We start from the raw sequence: 27,080 nt of genomic DNA on the forward strand, positions 1-27,080 counted from the left end.
TACGCTTCACAACTTTTATACCCGTTACTTGGTCATTAAATCCGTATCTTGGTGAATTTTCGAACTATACATTCCAAAAAATATTCCACTTAGAAAGGGAAGAATAATTTCCCGCATAAAATGATGGAAAAGTTAATTGAAATTGGTAATTGAAAATTGAATTAAAGCCAAAATCAAGGTGAAGCGCTTACTTCAGCTTAAAGAAGTCTCCCCAATTATGTCACAAGTTTATTATTCACTGCCCCTCAACTCTTTTCCCTGGAAGCTTTCTCATTACTCTCCCATAACAATGAAGCATACATGAGTCTTCCCGCGGAGAGCATTTCCCAAAGCCTGGCAGCCTTCACCTTAATCAACCATTAAATCAAGCGTATGCAGAATCTGCTTATCCATTAAATATATGAATAACTCTAGTGCATTTCTCTCTCTCCTTCTACAGAGGCCATCCGGCACATCTTGCCGAAGACATGATGTCCCATGAGACGGCTCAGGGAAATGTCGAAGATGCAGAGCACTATGACGAGCAGAGCGTCATTGTGCAATTGTCGGCGCGGGTGAAGGATGGCACCCGTTGTCGTTCCGGCAGTCTGGATATGTGCATTCAAGGCAAATGCCAGGTGAGTGGAGTCTCCGTCCTATCCCCCACCTCTGTGTAATGTTAATATTTAGTCAAACTTTGTGTTGGTGGGTGCAGGGTAGGTGAGCTTTCTTCCTTCCCCTGTCCTTCTTCCTGTTCTGTCTCGTATGTCTGTGAGTGCTTGTGTGTGTGTTTGGGGCTACCGGGCTCCTTTTCCTTCCACTTCAACTGCTCCCCAATCGACGCGAGGCGAAATATGATAAATTACGACGACAATGTTGTCAGCAATGCGATGCAGCAAACTGGAGCTTCGTTCCTGTGGGAGTGAGGAGTGACTGTAGGCCCCGGAAGGTCGGAAAAGCCCCCACCCAAATTGGCAAAAACAAAAAGTCTCTTTTCATCGTGTGGCTGTGCTCCAGCGAGCGTTAAGCATATGTATATGTATGTAGATTGCATAACACAAGCCGCCTTTGTATCATTATGCTTGGGCGCATAAATAAATCATAAAGGCAGAGGCAGAGTGGGTGTAGTATGCAGGTTTGTTCTCAGTTGTTGCCACTGCCACAGCGGCTGTTCCTGCCACTGCTGCTGCTTCCATTGCCAGTGCCACAGCCGTCAAAAGTCAACTATTGAAATGCCAATAAAGCGTGCTCCGGGGCAACGATGAAGAAGTAGCAGCCATAGAAGAACTCCTCATGAAATGCGCCGAAAAGTATGCTACGATATGTTGACATGGGTGCCAAGTGGCGATTGTAAAGCTTGGTAGGAGTTCAGTGTTATTCGAGTTTTTTATGGGTGCTTTATGAGTACCTAAATGTTTGATACATGAAGTATTGAATGGGTTTGGTTTGATATGAAAAGAATAAATATTTAAAACGCATTTTTGCTTGACCAGCACCACTATTTAGGGTGTTAATATTGTTTTGCACCCCTGAAATCATAGAAAGAGCCGAGGGCTTATACTATGGGCATTGTCATTTTGATGTCCAACACTGAAACTTATGATAATGAGCTCGTTTCTTGAATTTGGAGAACTTTCAATGCGACAGTTCTTCACTCCCTTTTTCCGACTATTCCCCACTTATATCCTTCTCCATACTTTGCCAATCAACCCTCGTAAGCTCCGAGTGCCGCTGGCATTGCCTTACAACTACAATAATGTCAAACGAAGTTGGCGACAGAAGCAACAACGAACGAGGAGGCATGGCATGGGGCCCGTGCCCCCCGGGCTTCCGCCACTCGAAGCGTTGTTTGAGTTTCAGTTGGTTTTCACGGGGTGTATGCAGGGGAGGGGAGAGTACGTATGAGTGCTGCAGGGATATGTGTGTGTGTGTGAGTTTGGCGGGCTCTTATCCAAGTTTCGCCTAGTTTCTGGCTGGGCTATAATGCCGCCAAATCGTCACCCCAATTTGTTGTAATAAACGCCAATATGTCATGCGGGTTACGTTGTGTTTTATTTGTCGCCAAACAGCAGGAATTGAGCAGCAAGAGAGCATTAGGAGCTAGAGCTGCCAGAAGCATTCTATGTATGTACATATGTATAGGTATTAACATATGTACATGAAGCATTCTATGTATGTACATCTATAGAATGCTTCTGGCATATCTGTATATCTGTTAGAAATAAATCAAATAGCATACTGCCAGTTCGACGGCGACTCTTAATGCAAGCCTCGGGCTGGCTTTCGCAGCCGCTGTCTGTTTGTCTTGCGGTTTAGAGCAAAGCCCCCTCCACCCCTTGAACAGGAACCAACTGAAAACGAAAAGTGACGTGTGAGACGCTTCTTATGCGTCACAATTTTTATACCCGGCACTCAGTACTACATCTGCACCTTTGCGGTTATTTGTCAAATTTTACATTTTTTCTTCATCTGTCATCTGCATCAACAACACTACTCACGCCAACACGCTCCTTTAGCTCGCCACCCTCCCGTAGAGCCACACACTGTAGAGACAGGGAAGAGACGCGGCAGAGGCAGAGGCAGAGACGTGTCTGCGCGAAGCAGAGTGTGAATGAGAGAATGTGCAAAAAAACAAATATAAGCTGCGGGACGGGTTGGGTTAGTCACTGCAAATAAATTTCTTCATTGTCGTCATAATAATTAATGATTCAATCGGATCCCAATTTGGCGAAATGGGGTTTTTAGTTTTCTTGTATCTTCAAAATTGTAGATTTGGGAGGTTTTCGCTTTTTTGCGGGGGCGGGGCTAATTTTTGAAATACACTGGTTTCAGTGTGAGCACACAGCAGTCTGGAGCCAACATTTGGTGGCTCTAGCTTTTAAAGTCTCTGAGAACTAGCCGACAAACAAGACGGACAGACGGTCGAACGTACACACGGACAGACAGACATGGCTCTATCGACTCGTATATTGATGCTGATCAAGAATATATATACTTTATGTGGTCGGAAACGTTTCCTTCTGTGCGTTACATACAACCGTTATTGGCACAAATACAACAAATAAAACAAATACAATACAATACAAATTAAACTCCGCAACGCATCCTAAAAAGTTTCGTCTTTCATAAGATCTTGACATTGGTTTGTCCAGCTTCTTGCAATGGGATAAGGTTTTGTTTAGCTATTCGTTTGGCTGAATTTTCCGCCGAATAAATTATAAATAGCTTTTCGTAAAAAATTGTTTGGTTAGGAACGGATTATGGGTAGAACCAAGTAAGATGAGTGAAGATGAAGCTAAGTCTGAGACCGGGCATTGGGTTGATTTTAGAGTCTCTTTGGGTGTTCAATCGCTTAGGAAAATATACTTATAATGGGAATAAAACCTTCGGAAATAAAGCAGTAAGCAAAATGTAAATATAAATTTGTTCGGAAGATCCAGACAAAACCAGTCCAAACGGCCGAGTAGCTCTGCTGTATAACGCGATAACCTACCACGTAGCAACCTTTCTTGGCTCCACGCAACACAACAATAAACAATTGTGCAGCCTTCAGATGCCAAGCAAACAAACAATCTGCTGCCTAATTCCTTAAATATACAAAACATATTTACAACCCCACGCCCATAAAGGAATGAAAACAATGTGAAATATTTATGCCAGGAGGCGCTGTTTCCTGCCCCACCTACCTACCTACCCTCTACGTATAGCATCTCTAAGTTTATGCAATGGATTCTCTTTCATTGATTTTTCCATATTTTATTTATTACGTGGCAAAGGTTTGCTCCATGGTTGGTGTATGCCATAGACTCCATGGTCTACGTGTTCTTTATGTGTATGTTACGTTATTGATACTGCTAACAGTTGATTTACACTTATTTATGTAGGAGTTTTTATTTACCTATAGTATTAGTCTTAGTTTATGCTATATCCCTCTAACTCTATGATTGCTGTCTCTTTTCAGCGGGTTGGCTGCGATCTGAAAATCGGTTCAACAAAGAAAATCGACGGTTGCGGTGTCTGTGGCGGTGATGGCAACTCCTGCTCCCAACCGCTATATTACTGGGAGATGGCACCGATGTCGCAATGCTCCGTCACCTGCGGCGGCGGTAAGTTGTGTGCAACCCCTCCATCCCCATCCATCCCCCACCCCATTTTTGGTGTATCCTTTTGCCTGCTGTCTGTGTTGTGCTCTACTATCCCTCGTGCAAATAAACAAGTGGAATATGTCAAGAACATTGCTGGTATAGAAGGCGGACCTGAGAAGCTCTTGGCGTGCCTGACAGCCGTTTGCAATCTTTTGCATACCCCCAAACACCCGCCAAGAGGAGTCCACCCTCTCCATGAGTGTACGTAGCATTCAGCTATTTGTCGTGCTCATTTATTTTCATTGAATTGGAATTTGTTTCGATTGAATGTTTGCATGGTAATCGAGTGGCAGCAGGTTCCCATTTTCGCCTTTCCTCCCATTCCCATTTCCTATTATCTCCGAAAAATTGCTGTTGAAAACTGTGTGTTCTACCTCTCTCTGTTGAAGCCCCTACCTGTATATGATTAATAGTCTTAAGGATATAATATATTTGAAAACTAAAGTTTGTCGATTAGACTAAAGTCGGGCTTAGTTGGCCTGCCAGTTTTGTGTCCTTTTTTCCCCTGTTTTGTGGGTTAAAGAAGTTGAAAGTTTTTGCACTGCCGCCTGCCTGTGCAACATGATGAGCCATGAGTTAATAAAACTTGGCGTTGAAGTGCTCACATGCAGAGCGTGAGGGGTCTGGGAATAGTTTGAAGGGGTAGCCACAAAACTTTGATGGCTGTTCATCAGAGAGAGGTGCGTGACAGCAACAGTTTGGATTTCTTTTTAGGGCTTGAATGTTATTAATTTAAAATTTAAGTGACAGATAGATACACCTTTCTTTAAAGGGAGGAATGCTCTGGTGGAGAACTGTCCCTAAAATTATAAAAACAAAAATGGTCTTAATTAACTAATATTTAAAGCCATAGTTCTTGGCCATTGGTTCTACTTAATCATCATAAATAATCTGAAATCCGCGCCCATTACCCAGTGAAACATGAGTCCTTCCATACTTCCGCACCCCTTATCGAATCGAAGACATTACCAGCGATTACTTCTCCAACGAATTTGACCTCAAAGCTCACCAAACGCCACAGCGAAATGTGAGGGGCCATCAATCTTCTGGGGCAGTGAAAATCGATGCCAAACTAATTTTAAGTGGAGAAATGTTCAAGACACGCAAATGCCTGAACACAAATAATATCGCTGAGTATAACTGCCTGCTCGGCAAAACAAACTCTTAACCTGACAGCCTTTTTGGGAGACGCCTCATACATTTTTAATCATTATTTGGTTCGGTGTTGTCTTTCTTCTCGGCCATTAGCCTGTCCTGTCAGTTGTCACTTGGCTAAAAGCAAGTTTAAGGCATAGAAGGAATGCCAGAGACGCAGACGTTTGTTTATCCAGCGACAAATGGCAAAATCAATTTCTGGCTTCTACTTGGGTGTTTTAATTGCAATATCGTTTAGGCGTCGCTCTGGGTCCCTGGGCGAACCCTCCTGCTAGCTGTCGATGTTACCTTTCAGCCCCGCCTGTAATTACATTTTCAATGGGTGTTTGTCTGACCCTAGTTTTTAGATGTCACTTAAATGTCAAGTGCAGTGCTTAGTGCACAGTTCAGGGCCTGTGCTCGCTACCCCTCCATTAATGGTGCACCTGTGGGGGTTGCGTTGCTTTCGACATGAAATTGATTTTACCCCTGCTTCCCTGGCATATAATTGCACACATTTCACCAAATCAATTATGTTCAATTATATATATATATATTTAGTTGAGTAGTTTCGCAGCTCCAGCTGCAGCAGCAGTAGCACTCGTGCACGTGACAGGAGTTCCAACTTGTTTGATGGCTCCACTTGGTTTCCTCCCTGTCAGCCCCCTGCTGCTGTCCCTCCTGCTGTGCGGCAGTGCTTCCCTAATGGACCTTGTCCCAAATTGAAAACACTTAATCGTCATTTATTTCGTAGTCTTTTATCCACGTTCCCCAGTACTTACATATACTCAAGGCATGGCAGTGTAAGTGGGACCTTTGCCAGATATTTCAAGTGGTGCAGGAAAAGTTAGTCTACTCACAGGAGTGCTTAAGATAACGAGACGAAGTGACAACTAAGAAAATGGAAAAAGGATTGTAACTTTAAAGAAAGGGAAGTGGGAAGTAGCGTTAAGACTGAGTTAGGTTTAACATAATAGAATAACTTTTATAATATGGTCGTAAATCTTTAATTAAGGAGACCATTCAAAAGAGACCATTATTATGCTCAGACTCCGTCCACAGAATAGTGGTGCTGCATGACGCTTTCGGCATATAATACTGTAAGCCTACCATACTTATGCTTCAATGGAGGTAAACGGACATCAAACATTGCAGAAAATACCCGCTGGTACAAGGCCCATTAAAATGGGACAACCGGAAGTCCCATAATATACCAAAAATATAAATGGTTTAAAAGAGAGAGAGAGCGAAAGTGAGAGAGAGATTGGAAAATATACTCCGCTTACAGAAGCTGACAACCTACTGGGCTCAACACACGAGAGAGAAGGGTGGGAGTGGGCTTGGGAGGACTGTCTGCGGGGCCTGACTCCTCTATGGCGTTATAACAATTGACATAAATGCGAGAGGATATTACCAATTGCCTTAAGCCAATTGTGTCATGAATACGCAGTCAGCGTGAGATGATAATGATGCGAAGCAGCAGTAGCAGGAAGATGATGAGAATTGTAAGGACGAAGCCCAAGACGAGGATGTTGATGATAATGTGGATGACAATTGCTATTACCCACGGCACACCAAAAACAGACATACACACACACAGACAGAATGGAGCTTATACACGAAAATCAATAGCTGCGAAATCAGCGTCACAGCTGTGATCGGGGGGAGTCGTATTTATATCGGATTTGTAGGCAAGCGGATCCTTAATCCGTGTCCCAGAATTCTGACTGGTTTCTGGTTCCTAAATCTCCTTTTCAAAACTATTTTTGGAACTGACAGATCGTTATGTTCCTCTGTGTTAGACTGATTCTTCCCGGCCAGTCTATTTATGTCACTTGCTCGTATATTCCACCGACTTCGGATGTATTAATATACGAGCAGCACTTGTCTGCCTTAAAATCGGTTTCTTCCTCGCTATCTGATAAAGACCATTTAATAGTTCTTGGGGATTTCAACCTGCCAGGTACTGTCTGGTCTTCGGTTAACGAGTCAAACAACCTTGTGCCCATGTCACGACATGAGTTTATTGATGGCTTATTAGACCTGTCCGTGTCTCAAGTCAACCATGTAAAAAACTCCTTGGGTCGATTGCTTGATCTGTGTTTTGTCTCGGATCCGACCGTAGCGTTGTTAACACGAGCACTCCCGCTCACTATACATGAAGACTGATATAATCCTACTTTTGAAGTGTCGGTAGATATTGGACCTACTGTCTCGGATCGTGCGGGTAGGCTATCTGAACGCGTCCACTGCTTTCGTAAAGCCGAGTTTACGAAGCTCAATAACTTAATTAGACATTTTGATTGGTCCGCTCTGTACTCGTGCACTGACGTCATTGAAGGCACAAACATTTTTTACAATGTACTTCACACAATTTTTGACACGTTTGTCTCACTTTCATGTCCGACTAGATCTGCAAAACCTCCTTAGTTCACCAAAGAGTTATCCAGTCTAAAAAATCTAAAATCAAGACTATTTAAAAAATCTCAAGAAGTTGGTTCTCCCTCTTTTCTTTCTAATTACTTAATAGATCGGTCAAATTTCACTGTTCTTAATGCTCAATGCTATAGGAACTACCTCCTTCGATGCAGGATACGTTTTTCACAGGACCCTAAACAGTTTTACAGCTTCGTAAACAGTAAGCGTAGAACGTCCGCACACCCATCCTCGCTATCATTGTTGAATATGTCGGCAAACAATGATCAGGCAATTGCCGATCTTTTTGCACAATTTTTTCAAACCAGCTATTCCCAGGAAACCTACTTCAGGTCATATGTATCCATATAGTTTACCAAGGTCGAATGGCATTTTCTGCCCTTTGTTAAATGAAGGCTCCTTACTTCATGAACTTCAATTAGTTAAGCCGGTATTTTCTCCGGGCCCTGACGGAGTTCCCGGCTGTGTACTCAGTTACTGTGCCGAGTTTCTGTGCAGACCTTTGCTTAAACTATTCACTCTATCCATAAATTCTTCTAGTTTCCCCCCATCTGGAAGGAATCCTTTATAATTCCTCGCCATAAGAAAGGTAGCAAGTCTGACGCTAAAAACTATAGAGTATATCTAAGTTATCCGTTATTCCTAAAATGTTCGAGAAACTTTTAACTCCGCACTTGCAGCATCTCCACAGCATCAACCACAAATCTTTTAGAGTTCACCTCCTTTGTAATTAAAGGCTTCCAAGGTAACTTGCAGACGGATGTTATTTACACTGACTTCAGTAAGGCATTCGATTCTGTAAACCACTCTCTTATTGCATAAAACCTCGACCTTCTAGGGTTTCCGCCCAATCTGTTGAGATGGATTTCTAGCTACCTATGTTCTAGGGTCCTTTTTAAAAATTCCTTATCTTTACCTGTTATGGTTACTTCTGGAGTACCCCAGGGTAGCCATTTAGGCCCCTTACTTTTCACACTCTTTATTAATCACATGCCTCTGTATTAACAAATTCTCGAGTACTTATGTATGCGGATGATGTTAAACTCTGTGTCCAGTATAAGGACATTTCATTTCACTCTCGCTTGCAATCTGATCTCAATAGCTTTCAGTCATGGTGCTGTGCAAATATCTTACACCTTACTGCCTCAAAGTGCAATGTTATGACTTTTTATCGCTCCAGCCCCTTCCTGGCTCCTTACACCCTCTGCGGTAGTTCTCTTGAGAGAATTACATTGGTTGATGATCTACGTGTTAAACTAACCCAAGTTAAAGTTTTCTGAACATATTTCTACCATGGTAAATAAAGCCATGGGTGTGCTTGGGTTTATAAAGAGGTGGTCAAAGGAATTTGATGCCCCCCATATAACGAAGACTCTCTATATCTCGCTTGTTCGTCCGATTTTACAATACGGCTCATGTGTATGGTTTACAAGTCAACATACATCAGGACCGTATTTAATAAGTACAGAAAAACTGTTTATTATTTGCCCGACGGGGCCTACCGTAGTAGACTTCTTTTAATAAATCTTCCACATTTAGTTGCGTAAACTTTACGATTCCCATTAGACCCACTAGAAACTATATTCCTCTGTTCCTTCTACTGTGCAGATCGAATTATGCCTTGCACGAACCCTTTAGGGTTTTATGCTCGGATTATAATTCCCTCTACCACATTATATCCTCAATTAACTCCCTTCCTCTTCTTAAATCCCTTACACTAACCTACATTTCCCGTAGCTAGTTTCATTTTAGTTTTGTCTTGTTTCTGATTTTGATAATTTTGGCTTGCTTAGCTATAGTATCTCTAGTCTAGTTGTGTTTAGCTCCAATTTTCCTCGAATATTAGCCTAACATCTATCTTTCCTGCATGCTCGCGACCAGTTCGGTAAATCGCGCCGCGCGTCATGCGGCAACGCCCCTCGGTCGGTTGGGCGGGAGGAGGGCTGCGCTCTGCTGGGTTCCGGACGTAACAGGCTTTGGCTTGGGGGTCTCATGGGCCACTTGATGGTGCGACGTGTCAACGTCCAGACATATGACGTTATGCGACTGCTTACCCTCGTGCTCCCAACCACTGTTCCTCCTGCTACCCTAAGCATCGTCTGCTGGCTACGGCACTCTGGCATCTGCCAATTTCCGGATGTGCTTTTGGGGAGCTCCTTCTGCTGCCTCCTGCAACGGATATTTCCAGCTGGCAGATGAGATTTGACCCTTTAAATCTGATAAATTGAATTGAGCGAGCTGTAATGATCTCTATGGGAAGCACTTAGCGTGCAGAGAGAGTGTTGGTATTTTATTACGCTAGGAAATCTTATAAATAGCTTGAATAGTTACATACAGGTATTAGGAAGTACTTTTGAACAACTCTGTGTTAATAGGGTGCTCTGTATACAAGAGGGGAATGAAAGTGAGATTAATGTAATTAGTCTTGTACCAAACATTTAATTTTTGTTCACCCTACATTAGGGCATACAGTAGTCATCCTAGCCTAGACCACTCTTCTCTCAAGTCCTCTGACATTTACCGTTTGTTTAATCGGTCTGCACTTCATTCTCTTCGCAAGTTGTCCCCAGATGAGATGAGCCTCTCCCTAGCTGATACTTGCGTGCTCTCTTTGTGTGCCAGCGTAAACGAAATTAGCAACTAACATGAGAGCTCATCTCTGGCAATGACCCGCCTAATATAAAGACACCCTGCCTCTGCCATAGACAGTCACCGTTGTTTTAGTCGGTTAGTATTGCATTGCCCTACATTCGCGTGCTGTGAGCGGTGCCAGTTACTTACAATTTTGCTCATATGTAACTTTACTCTCACTTCTGTCAAGGTGGCCATAACGGAATCTCCGCTCAATGAAGATCAGGCAAGGCGTTCAAAGTCTTTCTTTTTTCGGTCAGAAATCTGTGTTTTTGAGTGTTTTGGAGTCTCAGTGGGCAGCTGTGCTGCCAGTAAGTGTTTTAAGTGCCTTAAGTGACATTAAAGTTGCACAATAAACGCCCTCCTTGCCTAAAACTTGAACCTCTTTCACATCCACTCCCACCCCCCACTGCGCTGAAGCAGCAGCTCTTGATTTTTATTGATTTTGTGGTGCAGCAGCAAAGACAGAAACAACGAGAAGTGACGTGTGAGACGCTTCTTACGCGTCACAACTTTTATACCCGGCACTCAGGACTACATCTAGATGTAGAAGACATCGCCAACGACTAGATATCGTTCACATTACAGAACACCTAGTAAAAAGCCTACTAAATAAAATGCATCAAACAGTTTGGATCAGTTAATATTTTCCAATTTATGAGACATTTCAAAGAGCAATACAATTGGTACATTCTTGGACCGATAGGTTTAACAGCAAATTTTTCGAAAGTGGCGCCATCTATGAAAATTTCTTGTACGCAACTTTGATGGTCCAATGGTCTGCACATTCTGTGCAATAATGACCGATAGGTTTTACAGCAAATTTTTCGAAAGTGGCGCCATCTATGAAAATTTCTTTTACGCAACTTTGATGGTCACTCTTTTTCTAATACAGAGCGTTAAAAACCGAGTCTTGGTTAAAAGTCGGAAGAGTCAACGCCAGGGGGAGGGCAGAGGCAGGGGCCGAGTGAAGCAGAAGCAGAGTGTGAATGAGAGAATGTAAAAAGAGCAACAAAAGCTGCGGGTCTACAAAATTGTAGATTTGGAAGGTCCCCCGCCTTTTTGGGGGGGCAGAAGGGGGCGTGGCTCATTTTTGAAATACACTGGTTTCTCTGTGAGCATATAGCAGTCTGGATGCAAAATTTGGTGGCTCTAGCTCTTATAGTCTTTTAGAACTAGCCGACAAACAAGACGGATAGACGGACAGACAGACATGGCTCTATCGACTCGGCTATTGATGCTGATCAAGAATATATATCCTTTATGGGGTCGGAAACGCTTCCTTCTGTGCCTTACATACAACCGTTATTCGTACAAATACAATATACCCTATTTACTCTTTGAGTACCGGGTATAAAAACCAAAGACAATTTTCCTATGGTTGTCTGGCTGTCGAATGCCATTTCCTATTCTGCCTTTTCTAACATTCTTTTCATCTTCTCCATTTCGTTTTCTTTTGTTTCATTCTCACTGATTTGTACCGTACACGCTTTAGGTTACAAAATGTCGCGTCCAATATGCAGGAATCGTCTAACCAACGCCGATGTCGATGAGACGCTCTGCAGCGTTGCTAATCGCCCGGAGCCGGCAGTGGTGCCATGTAATACACACAGCTGTCCGCCGCGGTAAGTACAGAAAGCTCCTCTCCTCCCCTTCCCCGGCTGGGCTGGCTGACAGTCACCCAGCCACAGTTGCCTAAGCCACCTACTGCCTGCCTGCCTGCTCCCTACTTACTTTCTATCTCTCTCTGTCCCTCACAAATCCCCAATGGCTCCTAAGCAACCGCACACACACTGAGAAAAATGTGGTGGTGGGAAATTGCTCTCTCTTCAATGACATTTATTACTTTCTCTTGTAGTCTCTGTTGACTACCCATAACTGTGCTCTCAGTGTAGCTTATGTTGCCGTGTCTCACCTGCCCTGCTATCAATTTAAATGGCGACGGTTATCGGGCGCACGTTTTGATTGCCGTGCCAGACACACTATTATCGCCCCCAAAAGCGTAACGGACGCGGACGTTGTCTCTGGTCGCTGGGGGCCTTGTTCCTGCATGTCCACCTCCCGCTTCTTCTCCATCTCCTCCTATTCTTCTTTCCTGCGGGGCTCTCTGGGCTCCCCTCACACTTATTTTTTCATTTTGTGACATTTTGAAAACCAAACCAGTGCGAAACCTCAAAAACTTTACGCCAATTTCGCCAATGTCTCTATGGCATTCCTTTCCACTCCTCCACGGTCTCCTCCTCCTTCGCTGAATTCGAATTCTAATCTCCGTTCGCTGTGGGTTTGTTTCTGTTCTCCGTTTTCCGTTGCGCCCTGCTGCCAACCCTCCATGTCCCTGTCCTTCCCTCCATCTACCATTTTCGTACCGCTGTTCGCGGCTTTGCGACTTTGCCTTCTGGCGTAGACATCAATTATGTTTTTGATTCCGTCTGTCTTGAGGTTTGTCTATTCCCCCCACCCAATCTCCCACTCCCACTCCAACTCTGTACTTCCTTCCGTCCCTTGTTTTTGGCACTTTGTGTGTGTTTTCGGGGATGGGGGCATTGCTAATAGTAGCTCGGGCATGTACTACAGTACAATGGTCCCTAAGACCATTGGAGGAGAGGACTGTGCTTGCGAATGATAAAGTGTTATGACAATGGCCAGAGATGGGGTCATCGATTGAGAAAATGGAACTAGTTAAAGTAAAGGGTATAGCATTTAATAAAAAAACATAGATGATCTGAAGTATTTTAGAAAAGTCATGTATACAAGAATTCATCAAAGATGTCATGTTTAAATTGTTTCTACGAGAAATTTAATCAAATTATCATGATTAGTTAATGTTCCTTAAAAAAATAGATACTTAGGCATTATTTTTCGTAAGTCATCAACTACTTTAATCGTTTCCAAGTTTTAGTTAATGGCCTAAACTAAAATAGAATGAAATTAGGTTAATTTAATGGCACTTTCAGATACACGTTGAACGTCCTTAGGTGATAATGGAATATTTTATACACGAAAATAATAGGCAGAGTTAGTTATCACCTTGAATAATTCTAGCTAGGAACTACTTACTATTACTATTACTATTGGAAAAATTCATAAAATATTCTGTGAATAGTTTTCTTTAAATATATCTGAACTTGGGCCACTCTCGTAGACAAAAATACACTGAAAAAGTACCTTAAAGAAAGCGCCACTTCATTTCCTGCAATTAATTTAGAGCATAGCACTTTCATTCATCGCACCCCCATGATCTTACACGCTCCCTCTTTGCATCTGGAGAGCAATTTACGGTGGCTCCGCTGTTTAATAGCTAATAACAGTAACATTCATTTGTGGTAGTCTTAAAGGCATTGTCTGACCTCGCACTCGACGCTCTGTAGAGAGCAGTCTACAGCTAGTTGCTCTCTCTCTCTGTGTGGCTTACCCCCTGAACTTTAATGCAGAACATATTTCAGAGCGTGTGAACTTGCCTTTGCTTCCCCCCGTGTCACCCGGCCCGTCCTGTGAATTTCTCTCGGTCAGGTTGTTGCGTTGGCTTTTTGTGGCAGCGGAGCTCGTATTTATTTATTCTCCTTTCTTGGCCACTTGCGTTTAACCCAAAACCGAAACCGTTCCGCAAATTCTGAATTCACAGTTGGATAACCGACGATTGGAGCACTTGCAGCCGCCTCTGCGGACACGGCTACCGGGAGCGGATGGTTGTCTGTGCGGAGGAGTCCAACGGGATTAAAACCAGGGTAAGTATGATCCGAAAAGTGGCTGGCTATTACCGGTAGACGGGCCATGGCCCCGCCTCCACCGCCAGTTAAACACTTCCAATTTTGCATACAAAAACCATAGAAGGAAAGAAAAGTAGAGGAAGCGGGGCGAACCTAACACATGATTACCATTTTCTCACACTTCCACTTGCCCCTGCACACCCCTCAAACAGGTTGCAGATATCATGTGCCGCACACCGAATCCGCCAACACAAGAGACCTGCATTATCGAGGAGTGTCCGCATTGGGAGGTGGAGGACTGGACCCGTGTAAGTAAACCAACCATTTCCCATTTCAGCCCAACAAGTCGTGTAATAATCATGCAATTTCTGTGCAGCAACACAGAAGACAGCTCAGACGCAGTCGCAGACGTAAACATGGCCCATTGCCCAACGTTGCACGTTGACGAGAGTCTGTCTGTTTCTGAGCCCATTGTGTATACTTAACTAAATGTCTGGGTTGCCGCTGCTGCTACTCTGCAGCTACTGCTGCCACTCTGCCACCACTCACTAGCTGTTTGTATGCCTCGGGCACTGGTCAAGGGTATAGCTATTATAACATAATGTTGTTTTGCTTCCTTGGATGTAAATTATAGGGAGATTAAAAGAGTAAGAGTCGCGTAACAGCAAGATTTTAGCATACATTTCTTGCTACTTGGCAAAAGCAATTCCCTTGAGACTCTTTTTCAGAGCATTACCCATTCGTATTTGCCGGTAGCTGTTGTTTCCGCCTCGTCTGCTTGGTTTTCATTCCCACTCCTTTTAGAGGGTTACTTTGCTTGGTGGCTCGTAATAAGCTGCTGCCTAGCCGCAGCTAGACGGAGGAGACTCTGGGTCTCCAGTCGCAGTCCCGGTTGCTGGTGCTGCCCTGCCTGCCTGGTCATAGCTATAGAACTTAATCAACTAGGTGGCAGTAGCGGTGTCGGAGCTGCTGCTTAAGTTTGTCTGGCCGCAAGTTCTCATGCCACTGCCACCCGCTGCTTGCTGCACCCGCTACTGACTTCCCGTTCGTCTCACACTGAAATTTCCACTTTTGTGGCTGTTCATTTAAACTGCAACTTTATTAATGTTCTCCTCCAGTTGCTATTATATGTGGCATGCCCCTCCACCCCCTTTCTGAAGGCTGTCTGAGGGGACTTAAGACGCCTGCCGCCACGAGGGGTGTCAAGTTTATGTGTTGCTTAATTGAATTGTTTTAAGTATTTTTGTGTCTGTCTAGCTGTTCCTTACGAGGTTTTCTGGGGTTGGTTTAATAAGTCTTTTGCTTATTTGGTTTGTTGTTTTTTTAATGGGCATGATTAAGGTTAAATCTGAAGTAGAATGTAGGGATTTATTGAGCAAGGGTTGAGTGAGTGTTAGAGGCTGAGAATATAAAACAAAAATTCTGCCAAAGTCTTTCCATACCAAATAAACTTTTTAATCCGCAAGAAAGGTCCATCCAAGAATGGTCATTCCTCTGTAACTTTTAAGAATTATCCTTGCCTTGCCTCACCTTTTAAGTACCTTTCGTTAATTTAATTCTTTTTTAAATAAAACTATGAAGCATTTTGTAGAGAGGGTATTTTAATTATCTTTTTCCTCCTTTATTTTCCACCTTTAAAACAACTTTTTGTTTGACGATTGACTTGATTTCATCATCATCATCACACAGGGATGGATTGGGATGTTGCGGGGACGGGCGCTCCTTTCAATCCTCCTTTTCCAATTAAATGTAATTTTCGCACAGTAAAAAGTACCGTCAAAAGTAGCCTCAAAGCCTTTTCACTTTTCACTTATACTTTTTTCGTGCTAAAAAAAGAAAAGCGAGCGGATAGGATGAAAGGATGAGTGAGGAAACTACTTAACGTCAGCCTATTAACAACTTAATGAACTTTTGCAAATATAATAAAACTTTCCAAACGTTTTTTCCTCTGCATTTCTTTATTTTTTCTCGTTTCTGTGTGTGTGTATATGTGTGTGTGTGTGTAAAAAGGTAGAAGAACCGCAGAGAACCTTTCAGAGGGCCCAAACTTGTATGCTTTTTATACCCGGTACTCGAAGAGTAAATAGGGTATATTGTATTTGTGCGAATAACGGTTGTGTGTGACGCACAGAAGGAAACGATTCCGACCCCATAAAGTATATATATTCTTGATCAGCATCAATAGCCGAGTCGATTGAGGCATGTCTGTCTGTCCGTCTTGTTTGTCGGCTAGTTCTCAAAAACTATAAGAGCTAGAGCCACCAAATTTTGGCTCCAGACTGCTTGACACTGAAACCAGTGTATTTCAAAAATTAGCCCCGCCCCCGCAAAAAAGCGAAAACCTCCTAAATCTACAATTTTCGCTCTGCTTCTGCAGTTGCCGCTGCCTCTGCCGCGGCTCTGCCTCTGACGTGCCTCCCCTCTAGGGGAGGGAGTCGAGAGAAAATAGCGTGTTGGCGTGAGAAGTTATGTAGATGTAGATGTAGATGACAGGTGTAGAAAAAATGTAAAATGTCAAATGTCAAATTCGGGTATAAAAGTTGTGACGCTTAAGATGCGTCTCACACGTCCCTTCTCGTTTTTTTAAAATGAATTTCCATAATGCTTCTAAGATGAAATGCAGAATAATCTATGGCCGGAAGAAGGCTGGAAGGAAGAACAGAAAGAGAGGGGCCTATTAAAAAACATTTTAACGTTTATTTTCATTAATAATATATGTACATAAGTATGTACTATATATGTATGTATGTATGTATGTGTAAGTGCCACCAAATTAAGCGGCATTCAAAAGTGTTCAGGAATACACAAATATACAATGGTATCTGGAAATTACGCATACGCCTTGTGGCAGCTGAAAATACAAACAATATGAAAATTTGCATTTGTATGCGTAGGCGCATGCATGGCACCCCTACCCTTACTGGATTAGAGCCTGTTTAGGGACCTTAAAAGGGTACAATTATTTAGAAGAAGGTTTTTCAACAAGGCCTTGAACTCTGCCTTACCTTCCTTGGAATATATTGTGGAAGACAACAGCAATAGCAGAAGCTATGGGAAGGTAGGGCAGGAGCAGCAGCAGCAGCGATACTTTATTATGTTTCCGGCTCATCTTTTGTGCAAACAAATGCCTTTTTATGATGGAAGAAACGAAAAATATTGAAATAATTTATAATAACCTGTCTTCTTGCCTTCATTCTCCCTCCCCATCTAGTGTTCGGTGTCCTGCGCACAGGGAATACAAATGAGAGGAGTTGAATGCAAATCGACAGATGGCAGCCTGAGTGCCAAATGTGATCCACTGACAAAGCCCGCCAGCATGCAGCAATGCTCCACGGGCATCCACTGTGATGGAGGGGGAGGAGGCGGCGGTGGCGGAGGCCAGAACAAAGCCGGCGGCGGAACAATCATCGTGGGCAGCAGTCGTTCAATGAATGAAGTATGACTGCTGACTGCCTGACACTTGCTTCGAGGTCTTTTACTAACTTTTGTGGTTTTTCATCCTTCAGCGCTCGGAGCGACACATGGACAGCAGTTCGGAAATGGACGAGGATGATGACGATGCGGAGATTGACGAGGCAGAGGATATCGATGACATGGAATCGGGTCTGGATACCGATGATGGCGAGGGCTTGTCCTATGCCGATCAACCTCCGCGATACTCGCATCACACACAGAGCCACCTGCACCACGAAACGCCCGACGAACCTCGAGCCATGCGTTTGATGAGCGGAAACTCCAACAATAACTACAATCGAGGAAACGGCGGCACAGAAGTGCCATCATTGGATCCCACGTACGTACATACATAAATATACATATAGTAGTTTAATTCCTAAAATCGTTGGGTTGAACTCCTTCAAAACATGTAATCAATCAATGGGGGAGCTGGTTTAACCATTGCCCTCTCCATCCAAGTTGAATCTTGGGTTGGTTGTTGGTAGATTTCAATAACTAGTCAGTCAGTGGCTAATTGATGTCATGCCCTGCTTGGCTACAGCCGTGTCCCCACGGGACATGACGCACTGCTGTTGCTGCTGCCACTATCCAGAAGCCTCTATCTTGGCCAACTATCTCTAAGGAGGTGTGCAGGATTGCGAGTGCTTCTGTGTCGCCTCGAAGCCAAAAACTTGACATATTTCAACTTTAGGTCCTCCTCCAGTCTCTGTCTCTCACTCGACTCTCGAGCACTTGGCTTGCACACTCTACATCATTACCTCTCTCTCTCTCTCTCTCCTTGAGTCATCATAATGTCCTTGAGTTGTGTCGACACCTGAAATTAAGGATAAAAACATACATATACTTGTACGACATTTAACAGCACTGTAGCGGACGCCCCAAAGTATCGACTCTTGTAATTAGTAAGTGTGGGGAGGGGGGAGACTGTAAGTACAGTATAGTGCGCCTAATGACAATTAAAGTGGCGCTTTGACATGACCTCCAGCTACATTGGCTATTGGAAAACGATAAAGACAATCCGATAGCCCACGGATAAACGAAGTCAAACATATCACAATTGTATATATCCTTTAATTAGCCAACAAACGAAATGAATCTGAAATGAAATCATTAGCCAGAAGCCACGAGGGAGTGAGGAAGGAGTGATGGCCAAAATAAAGTGTTTTTATCGGTTAATTGGTGCATAGGGAATACTAAGTCCAAGGATAATAAATTACAGGCACTGATTGGCTGTTCCCTCCCTTCCAGCTGCAGCTCCTGCTCCGGCTCCTCTTTCTCCCGTTCCTATGTCTCTTGTGGTTTGGGGGGTATTGCAGCGAAACTACTAGTTAGCGGGGGGAGGTCTAATGTATGGCAATCATTTGGTGACCAATTTTGCGGTACGACTTATTATGGAAGATCTATGGAATTAGTCCATTTCTCAATGGAAAGCAAAGCTAAATTACATAGGAGGTACTCCATACCAGGAAGTTGTTAAGTTTGTTGGAATAATTACTTCGACAAAAACTATCGGAAAGAATTAGAAATGATATGAAGAAATTGGAGGACTGCGGAAATTTTATTTACTGGAATATTGGCCATAAATATGCAATTTTCAATTTCCTGCCATTTCCAAGGCTCAAGCCCTCGCACATTGACCCAACAAAAATCCAAACCAAAAGCCTAGCCAAATAATATGTGTAAAATTCGTATACAACAAACTGCCGCTTTTTATTTTTCAGCCAAAAAAGGAATTTAACTTGAATCTTTTTCTTTCGCTTGCCACTAAATTGAAACTATTCGATGGCTGGGTGGATGGTGACTGTGTGGCTGGTTGCGTCGCCATAAAGTCGCGTCTTGATGCCGCCGGCGAAAAAAACCTTGGCCTCCGATGCCGCAACAAAATAAAAGGCCATGAAGGCAGCTCGATTGAGACTGCGACGCGGAGGCCTGGAGGATGGAGGATGATGATGGGACATGGCAAACTGCCAGACAAACAAACAGTGCACAGCACAGAGAACAAAAAAAAACACACACAAGGAAGTAAAAGATACTAAGTTTGTGGAGGGGGAGCAAACGAAGTCAAACAAAGATGGAAACACGCGCTCTGCTCCTAGAACTAAGTAAGGAATGGGCAAATGTCTGGCCTACGTGGGGGATGGGGAACTGCCTCGGCCCATGAGGCTGCTGAGCAACGCAGTGGTTATGAAATAAGCAGACAGTCGAACCGAACGGAGCACCCTTTCATTCGACCTACTTAGAGGATATATTCACACTCCGAATACATTCAAGGATGTTTGCAGCAATTTGGCGCCACTCTACAATTTGACTACGAATCAATGGGGGAGACATGACACTGCCATAAGGGGGTATGGCGTGGGATGTGCTGTCCGGCAGCTTTGTCCAACCTTCATTTATAAAAAATCATAAAAATTACTTCAGACCACAAAACAATGCCTTACAACAGCACCGCTAATACTAGTCGAACCACCATAGAACGGCTATTGCAACCACCGTTCCAAATTCCTGCCACTCCACTACAAAATAAACGCAAAGAGGAGCCCTTTTTTTGGGTGATTGTGGGGGATATCCAGGCAACAGGGGCAGAATGCAGCACTCGTCCTGCCACGCGCGCAGGCGAATGTGCTTAGCTTTTGGCTTTGGTCGACTATGAGGAGGCCCAATTGCGGATGGAGAATGGATGACACAAGGTTTAGGTGATTAGTTCTGTCTGTGTATGTGTGGGGGGGGCGGACGTCTGTCTATTGGTTGGTCTCTTTGAAGAGTGCCTGTACCTATGAATGCTGTCCAACTGTTAGGCGTTGAATTTGATAAACGTTTTTCCAACTAAATGGAAAATCTCTGAAGAGAAGATGAAACTCCATAGATTAGATATTCCAATTGTTGAGCATTAATTCTAATAATTTCTCGTCTCTGCTCCTTTAGTTACATCAAGGATACGGACTGGTCACCCTGCAGCGTTACTTGTGGCGAGGGTATACGGCGTCGCATCCACAAATGCAAAATATTCCTAGAGTACTCGCGCACAGTGGCCACCGTGAATGATACGCTGTGCGAGGGCACCAAGCCCCATGACGAAGTGGAGCGCTGCGTGGAGGAGCCCTGCATGCTGCCATCGCATGGCTTTGACGATCAGTTTCCTAGGGACTCCATCAAGGTGGGCGTGTCGGAGCCGGGAAAAACGTATGTGTGGCGAGAGCAGGGCTACACCTCGTGCAGTGCCTCGTGCCTCGGGGGAGTGGAGGAGCTGATCATAAACTGTGTGCGAGAGGATAATGGCCGAGTCGTTTCCCCGTTCCTCTGCTCGCCAGAGACAAAGCCAGAGGCCAGAGTGCGGACCTGCAACGATCGTCCCTGTCCGCCGCGATGGAACTACTCGGACTACACGCCCTGCTCGAAGAGCTGCGGCATTGGCATCAAGACACGCGAGGTGCAGTGCATCCACGAGGTGACACGGGGCGGCGAGAACACCATGGTGGTGCCCAACAGCATGTGCCCCCAGCCACCGCCGGCGGATCGGCAGTATTGCAACGTGCTCGACTGTCCTGTGCGCTGGGAGGTGGGCGAGTGGTCCAAGTGTTCGCACACCTGCGGCTACGGCTTCAAGGACCGGAAGGTGGAGTGCAAGCAGATTATGGCCCAAGAGCACAAGATTGAGCGGCCCGAATCGATGTGCCCCAGCGTCAAGCCGCCGGACAAGAAGCCCTGCAACGTGAAGCCCTGTCCACCAGAGGATCCCAAGCCCGTTATTCAGATCAGCAACTCGACGCATATCCAGCACGACCCAAAGAAGACCAAAATCACCCTGAAGGTGGGAGGCGCTGGCGTTGTGTTTTTCGGCACGCAGGTAAAGATCAAGTGCCCCGTGAAACGATACAATCGCACAAAGATAAAGTGGAGCAAGGACCACAAGCCGCTGCAGCGTTCGCGCAAGTTCAAGGTGTCCAAGAAGGGGGCACTGCGCATAATGGACATTACGTTCCGCGATGCCGGAGTCTACTCGTGCCATGCAGGACTTAGCTCAGCGGAGATACACATTGAGGTGAAGGCCAAGCCCGGCCAGCAGGCGGAGGAGCTGGAACGCCAGGAGTCAGGTAAGTGTACCGCCGTACGGACATTTTCTGATGCGTCCTTAATGAGCGTCTAACTCTTTCCTTTCCTTTCCCTCTCTTTGCCCACAGATCGCTTGGTGCGTGAGCGTAGCGGCACGGAGGCTTTAACATCCGCCGACATGACGTCTGTGGGTGAACCGGCAGGTGATGGAACTGATGGCCCCGCTAATGCGTAAGTCCTGCGACCTTCTTCGCCAAAGCTTTCCCCGCTCAACTTCTTACTCTTTGCGGCAGAACTGAAGCAGAAGTTGCGTGTCGAAGTGGTTAAGGAAATATTTTGATGGAGACACAATTTTATAATAAGTGCTTAAATACTGAGAAAAAACGTTCCATCTTTAAAGTTCCCAATTGTAACTCAAGTGCTCTGCTTGCACTCCATTAAACAGCAGCACTTTTTGAGTTAATTTTCATATTCTTGGCATTCTTTTATCATCAAATCAACTTGACAGTTTTACTTGTGTTTCCTCCGCTGCTCTGCTTTGCAGAAGCTTAAGAGGAACCTTTCTTTTTAGCGCAGTAATCTCTGGGTTCAGAGACTGCTGCCAGCTTGGGGGAAAAGCAAAGGAAAGTGCGCAAAACGCATTTGCTGTCCAGTTATTAGCTCCTTATCTCTGCTTCTGTCTCTCGTGTTTCTGGTCAGTTATGCACTCGTGTCCGGGCAGTGTTCTTTTGCTTCTTTCTGTCTTGTTTTTATCCACAAGTCATTGGTCTGAATTGGTACCCTATAGAAAATAGGGTATAATGATTTAAAGTGAATGAGGGAATGGTAGAAAAGGAATGTGGATCTTTCAAACAGTATTTCTTGGATAATATTAATTATATAGTTTTCTTACAGAAAGCTATACCCTTTTTTCTTGTTGCTTTACCGCTCCTTGAAGTAAAGTTTATGCTGCTCCTTCTATCTGTACTACTCCTACGGCTGTTTCGCTACAGCCTGGCTACTTCCTGGCAGTCCCTGCTCTTGCTTGCTCTTCCTGTTTCCTCTACCTTTCCTTCAGCCTACACTGCGTGTGCGTGATATCATCGTTTGTGTCGCTATCTAAGTGTTATATCCGGCACACCTTTTGCACTCCTTCCGCCTGTAGCTGTGCCTGTACTTGTGCCTCCACCATCTGTACTTGTATCTGTATTTGTATTTGTCTTTGCTTTGCATTTAAGTTTTATGCGCTTGAGGAGCACAACTAAAAAAAAGACAAAAACAAAAGCATAACAAAAACAAACTCTAAGTAAATTTCATGGTTACTTAGTTGCTCCACCTTTCCTCTGCCCTGCTCCCACAGCATTTTAGAGCCACTCTACTTCGCTGAGGGCGGAACCTCTAAGAAAAGTTTACAATGACATTTGCTCGCTGTGAGAGAACCTGCTTGGTGCTCAAAGGGTATAAGAAGTTTCAGATGTTATTTTGGAGCGGAAAATCTTAGTTGTTGCTTCTGTAAGAGTAAGGTAAAGTTTAAGCTTAATTTCTGTAATGAGTTCATCCTGCAGTCAGTCACCATTTAAGAGTATACAAAAGTCCTTTCTCTCTTCTCTCATAGTCGAAACACAGGTACGGGGCTCCAGGCTTATTTATTTTCAGTATTGAGAGTCCTTGAAGGTTACCTGCTTGGTAAGCTTTTGGGGCTGTGCTGTGCTCTCCATGGATGGAGTTCCACACTCCAAATATCTTGAACGTTTAACTCTATCGAGAAGCTCCCCCTCCACATGTAAGCCACAGAGCAATGCCACTCTCTTTTACCTTTTGCTGCCTGAAGCTACAACACTATTTTTATACCCGGTACTGGAAGAGTAAATAGGGTATATTGTATTTGAGCGATTAATGGTTGTATGTAACGCACAGAAGGAAACGTTTACGACCCCATAAAGTATATAAATTCTTGATCAGCATCAATAGCCGAGTCTATGTCTGTCTGTCTGTCTGTCCGTCTGTCCGTCTGTCCGTCCGTCCGTCCGTCTTGTTGAGCGCCTGGATCTCAGAGAATATAAGAGATAGAGCCACCAAATTTTTCATTCAGCCTTCTGTATGCTCACACTGTAACAAGTGTATTTCAAAAATTAGCCTAGTCCCCTTCCGCCCCCGCAAAAGAGCGAAAATCTCAAAAATCTACAATTTTGAAGATAAAATAAAGCTAAAAACGCTATTCCATAGGGAATGACCATATTTATTCGATCACCAAACTGGGATCCGATTGGATCATTATTATAGCCACAATGAAGAAATTCATTTCCAGTCCCTAAACCCACCCCGTCCCGCAGCTTATATTTGCTATTTGCACATTCTCTCATTCACACTCTGATTGGCGCAGTGTGCGGCCGCTGCCTCTGCCGTACCTCTGACTTGTCCTCTGCCGCGTATCTGCCGTGACTCTGCAGTGTCTGGCTCAGCTAAAAGAGTGTTTTATCGTGAGAAGTGTTGTAGATGTAGATGACAGATGAAGAAAAAATGTAAAATTTGATATAAACCTCTAAGGTACAGATGTAGTACTGAGTACAGGGTATAAAAGTTGTGACGTAAGAAGCGTCTCACACGTCCCTTCTCGTTTCTCTTACACCCGTTGCCACATTAGCCCTTTCATACGCATACGCAAACGTGTGTGCGGTTTATTTAGCAATTTTTGGTTACGTGTTATCGGTGGGGGAGTGCGGGATGCAGTGGATAGCAGTTTAAACATGCCAAAAATTACAAATATTCCTTAATGCATACACATGTGTATGTATATATAGTATGTTTTGCAGGAAAACAATTCCATATGTTTGCTTTCGCGTAAGCCCCAAGCCCACATCCCCGACCATCTGCTTAACGTTCAGGTAAATGATTAAAAGCGAACAGCAAACAGCCAGAAGCAAAATGTATTTTGGGCAAGCCACAAGCGTTTCTCCCTCTTTCCCTGCTCTCCCTGCCACTGCTCTTGATAAGCCCCAGAACACGGGCACACACACACACTCGTGCAGAGATACACCCACACACAGATACACTTGGCGGTGTATTTATGGCTTTTCAAATGCATTATCAACTGTGCTGAAAAGCGTTTTTCCAAAAGCAGAAAAAAGGAAGGAACAACAAAATGACCCAAAAGTGTGACTCAATCGAGAGGGATGGCGAGGGGATGCCGGGACCAGTTTGATCGTATTTTGAATATTTCAAAATATATATCTCCACGGTCGCCAAAATTTTAGTCTGTATCTTTTTGTTGTTGGACAGCAATACGGAGCCACGACACACGGGCACGGCAGTGAAACAATTTTTGTCAATGTTCTGTGTGGGACATACGAAAATATGCTAATATCCGCCAGAAGCGTAATGGTGGGGTGGGGAGCTTAGTCTTTTGACCGGTATTAAATGATGTTTTCTCTTTTATTTTTGGTTATTTATGCGTGTGTGTAATATGGCTTCTGTGTGTGTATTTTTGGCTCTTAAGTTATTATTTATGTTGCCTTGAGAGAGCAGCGGAAACTGAATTGCAGTGCAAATAGGGGCCTCAAAATATGTGAAAATACGAGGAGAACAAATTGTTTGTAATGAACTTTGACCCGAACTTATAGATACATAAATTCTATTATTGAGAGGCTCAATGACTGATTTATAAATCAAATCTCAACGACAAAGAAAAGCAAAATACGGAGGAAGTATGAAGAAATTCGTAAGATTTTAATTGAGAATTTGATTAGACAAAGATTTGCTACAGATCTTAAGGCTAAAAATAGGAGAAAAATTATAAATTTCTGTTTAAATTTTCTGTCTTTAAGTGGAAAATGGAAATTTATTTAAAATGTCGAAGATAACTTTATTCTGCGACTTGCTCAATGGATTTTCTATAACTCTTTGGCTTTTCCACTGCCATTTGCCCCGACTGCAATGAGGCTTTCAATATGCATGAGCATGCTCCAAACACAATTTCATATTTCAGTCAATTCAAAGAAATAAGCGCTAGACCCACTTGACACCCACACAACCTACCCTGCCCTGCCCTGCCCCTCCCGCAGACCCTAGGAAATGCAACACTTACAAGAAATCTTTGTGAGGAAGCGAGTGGGGTCCGGGCTGCTGCCACAAATGCCACTCGACAAAAGGGCTTTGTGTGTGGGAATTAGGAATCTGCATTTGACATTTTCCACCGAGGTAAAAACTGAAAACAAGAATTCCGACGCAGTTTCAGGTCCCTTGGAAAAGATTATGGTTTTAATGTTTTTCCCTGCTTTTCGCCCATATGCCACAGGTCCACGCAGCAGAATGGTAACGGCCGACGGAGGCAACAACAATCGGAACGTTTGCATAACGGAAGGGAGCGCAGCCGGCGACCAAAATCAGATGGCATGCAGCATGCGGACAGCAGCATTATGGAGGATGATGTGAGTACAGCACCTCAGTTATGATTGTCCCACTCTATCAACTTCATTCTCGGGGGTTTACATTTTAAATACGGCTAGAAACCGAACCACACTCTCCCTTGTTACTTTGGTAGAGAACGTTTCCTTACTGTCCCTTCAGATTTTACACAATTTTCGTTGTGTATTGGATTTGTGGTTGTATCTGTTGCTCCTTTGTTACCCACACACACAGCCTCTCTTCCCTCTGTCTTCCATCTCTGTCCCTCTGACAACATTCAACGTAATTTGATAGTTTTCCCCTTGGCTTTTTCCTTTTTTTCTTTTTGGGTTTGTTTCCTCCTCATATCAACAGAATAACTATCTGCACCAACTGTTGGCAGCTTAGATTTGTATCGTCCCATACCCAAACTCTCTCTCTATCATCTATCCGTTCTCTATCTACGAATATCGCATCGTATTTTTTTTGAGTGGCCAAACATATAATGTGCTTTGGAATGCAACTACGATCTGGGTCTGAGCATAGCAGAGCCTGAAAAAGTAAACCAACAGAAAATTACAGCCCCTACAATGGGAACGAGCTCAGGCCAAGGCATTGGCATTTGCCACGATGGAGATGCATTTGGGTCTGCTTTTTGGACAGGTAGAAACCTGCCTAAATTTCTGCTCGGGCTGGAGGCAGACCAGAAACCTGAAATTAGCGTAAATTCCTTGAATTAAACAATGCGCGCTGGATCCCCAATTCGCGGGTTTTTATGATTGTAATTGGAAATTTGATGAAAGAGCAAAACATGTTTTGTGTAGGAAAATTGCGAAAGATATAGATTTATTGGTAAAGATTTTTGTGGGAAAGGGGAAAGTTCGGAATTAAAAGAAATAAAATATACTATAAAATAGGTTTTTTGTTATAGAAAGAAGCTACAGAAATGTCAAAGAGAGAGTAGAAATCGAAGCTACTTAGAACCCTCGTTTTACTTAGACGTCAGTTTATGGTCACGATCTGAAGCACCTTTTCAAAGCCCTGTCTTATGAGAGCTGGATTTGAGAGCGAAAAGAGCAATATATGTTCACTGCATGGTCTGGCTGTACGGTGTGCAGATCTGAGGAATAGCTGCTGAGACCATCTTAAAAAGCATTAAGGTGCTAAAAATCAAGCA

The 27,080-nt window shown here is 43.9% G+C and overlaps 1 protein-coding gene across 1 annotated transcript in view; it reads left to right on the forward strand.

The window, feature by feature from the left end:
* The window catches only part of LOC117591137 (protein madd-4), an 86,466-nt gene that overhangs the window by 45,858 nt on the left and 13,528 nt on the right, over positions 1-27,080 (forward strand). The window contains exons 5-14 of the mRNA XM_034284248.1: positions 440-617; positions 3,941-4,085; positions 11,821-11,950; positions 13,948-14,050; positions 14,245-14,340; positions 17,244-17,468; positions 17,539-17,825; positions 20,414-21,582; positions 21,670-21,772; positions 25,815-25,947. Coding sequence (XP_034140139.1) covers positions 440-617; positions 3,941-4,085; positions 11,821-11,950; positions 13,948-14,050; positions 14,245-14,340; positions 17,244-17,468; positions 17,539-17,825; positions 20,414-21,582; positions 21,670-21,772; positions 25,815-25,947 — 2,569 coding nt within the window. The remainder of the gene's footprint in view (positions 1-439; positions 618-3,940; positions 4,086-11,820; positions 11,951-13,947; positions 14,051-14,244; positions 14,341-17,243; positions 17,469-17,538; positions 17,826-20,413; positions 21,583-21,669; positions 21,773-25,814; positions 25,948-27,080) is intronic.

This window comes from Drosophila guanche, unplaced genomic scaffold (genome assembly GCF_900245975.1).
Source record: "Drosophila guanche unplaced genomic scaffold, DGUA_6, whole genome shotgun sequence".
Taxonomy (NCBI): Eukaryota; Metazoa; Arthropoda; class Insecta; order Diptera; family Drosophilidae; genus Drosophila; species Drosophila guanche.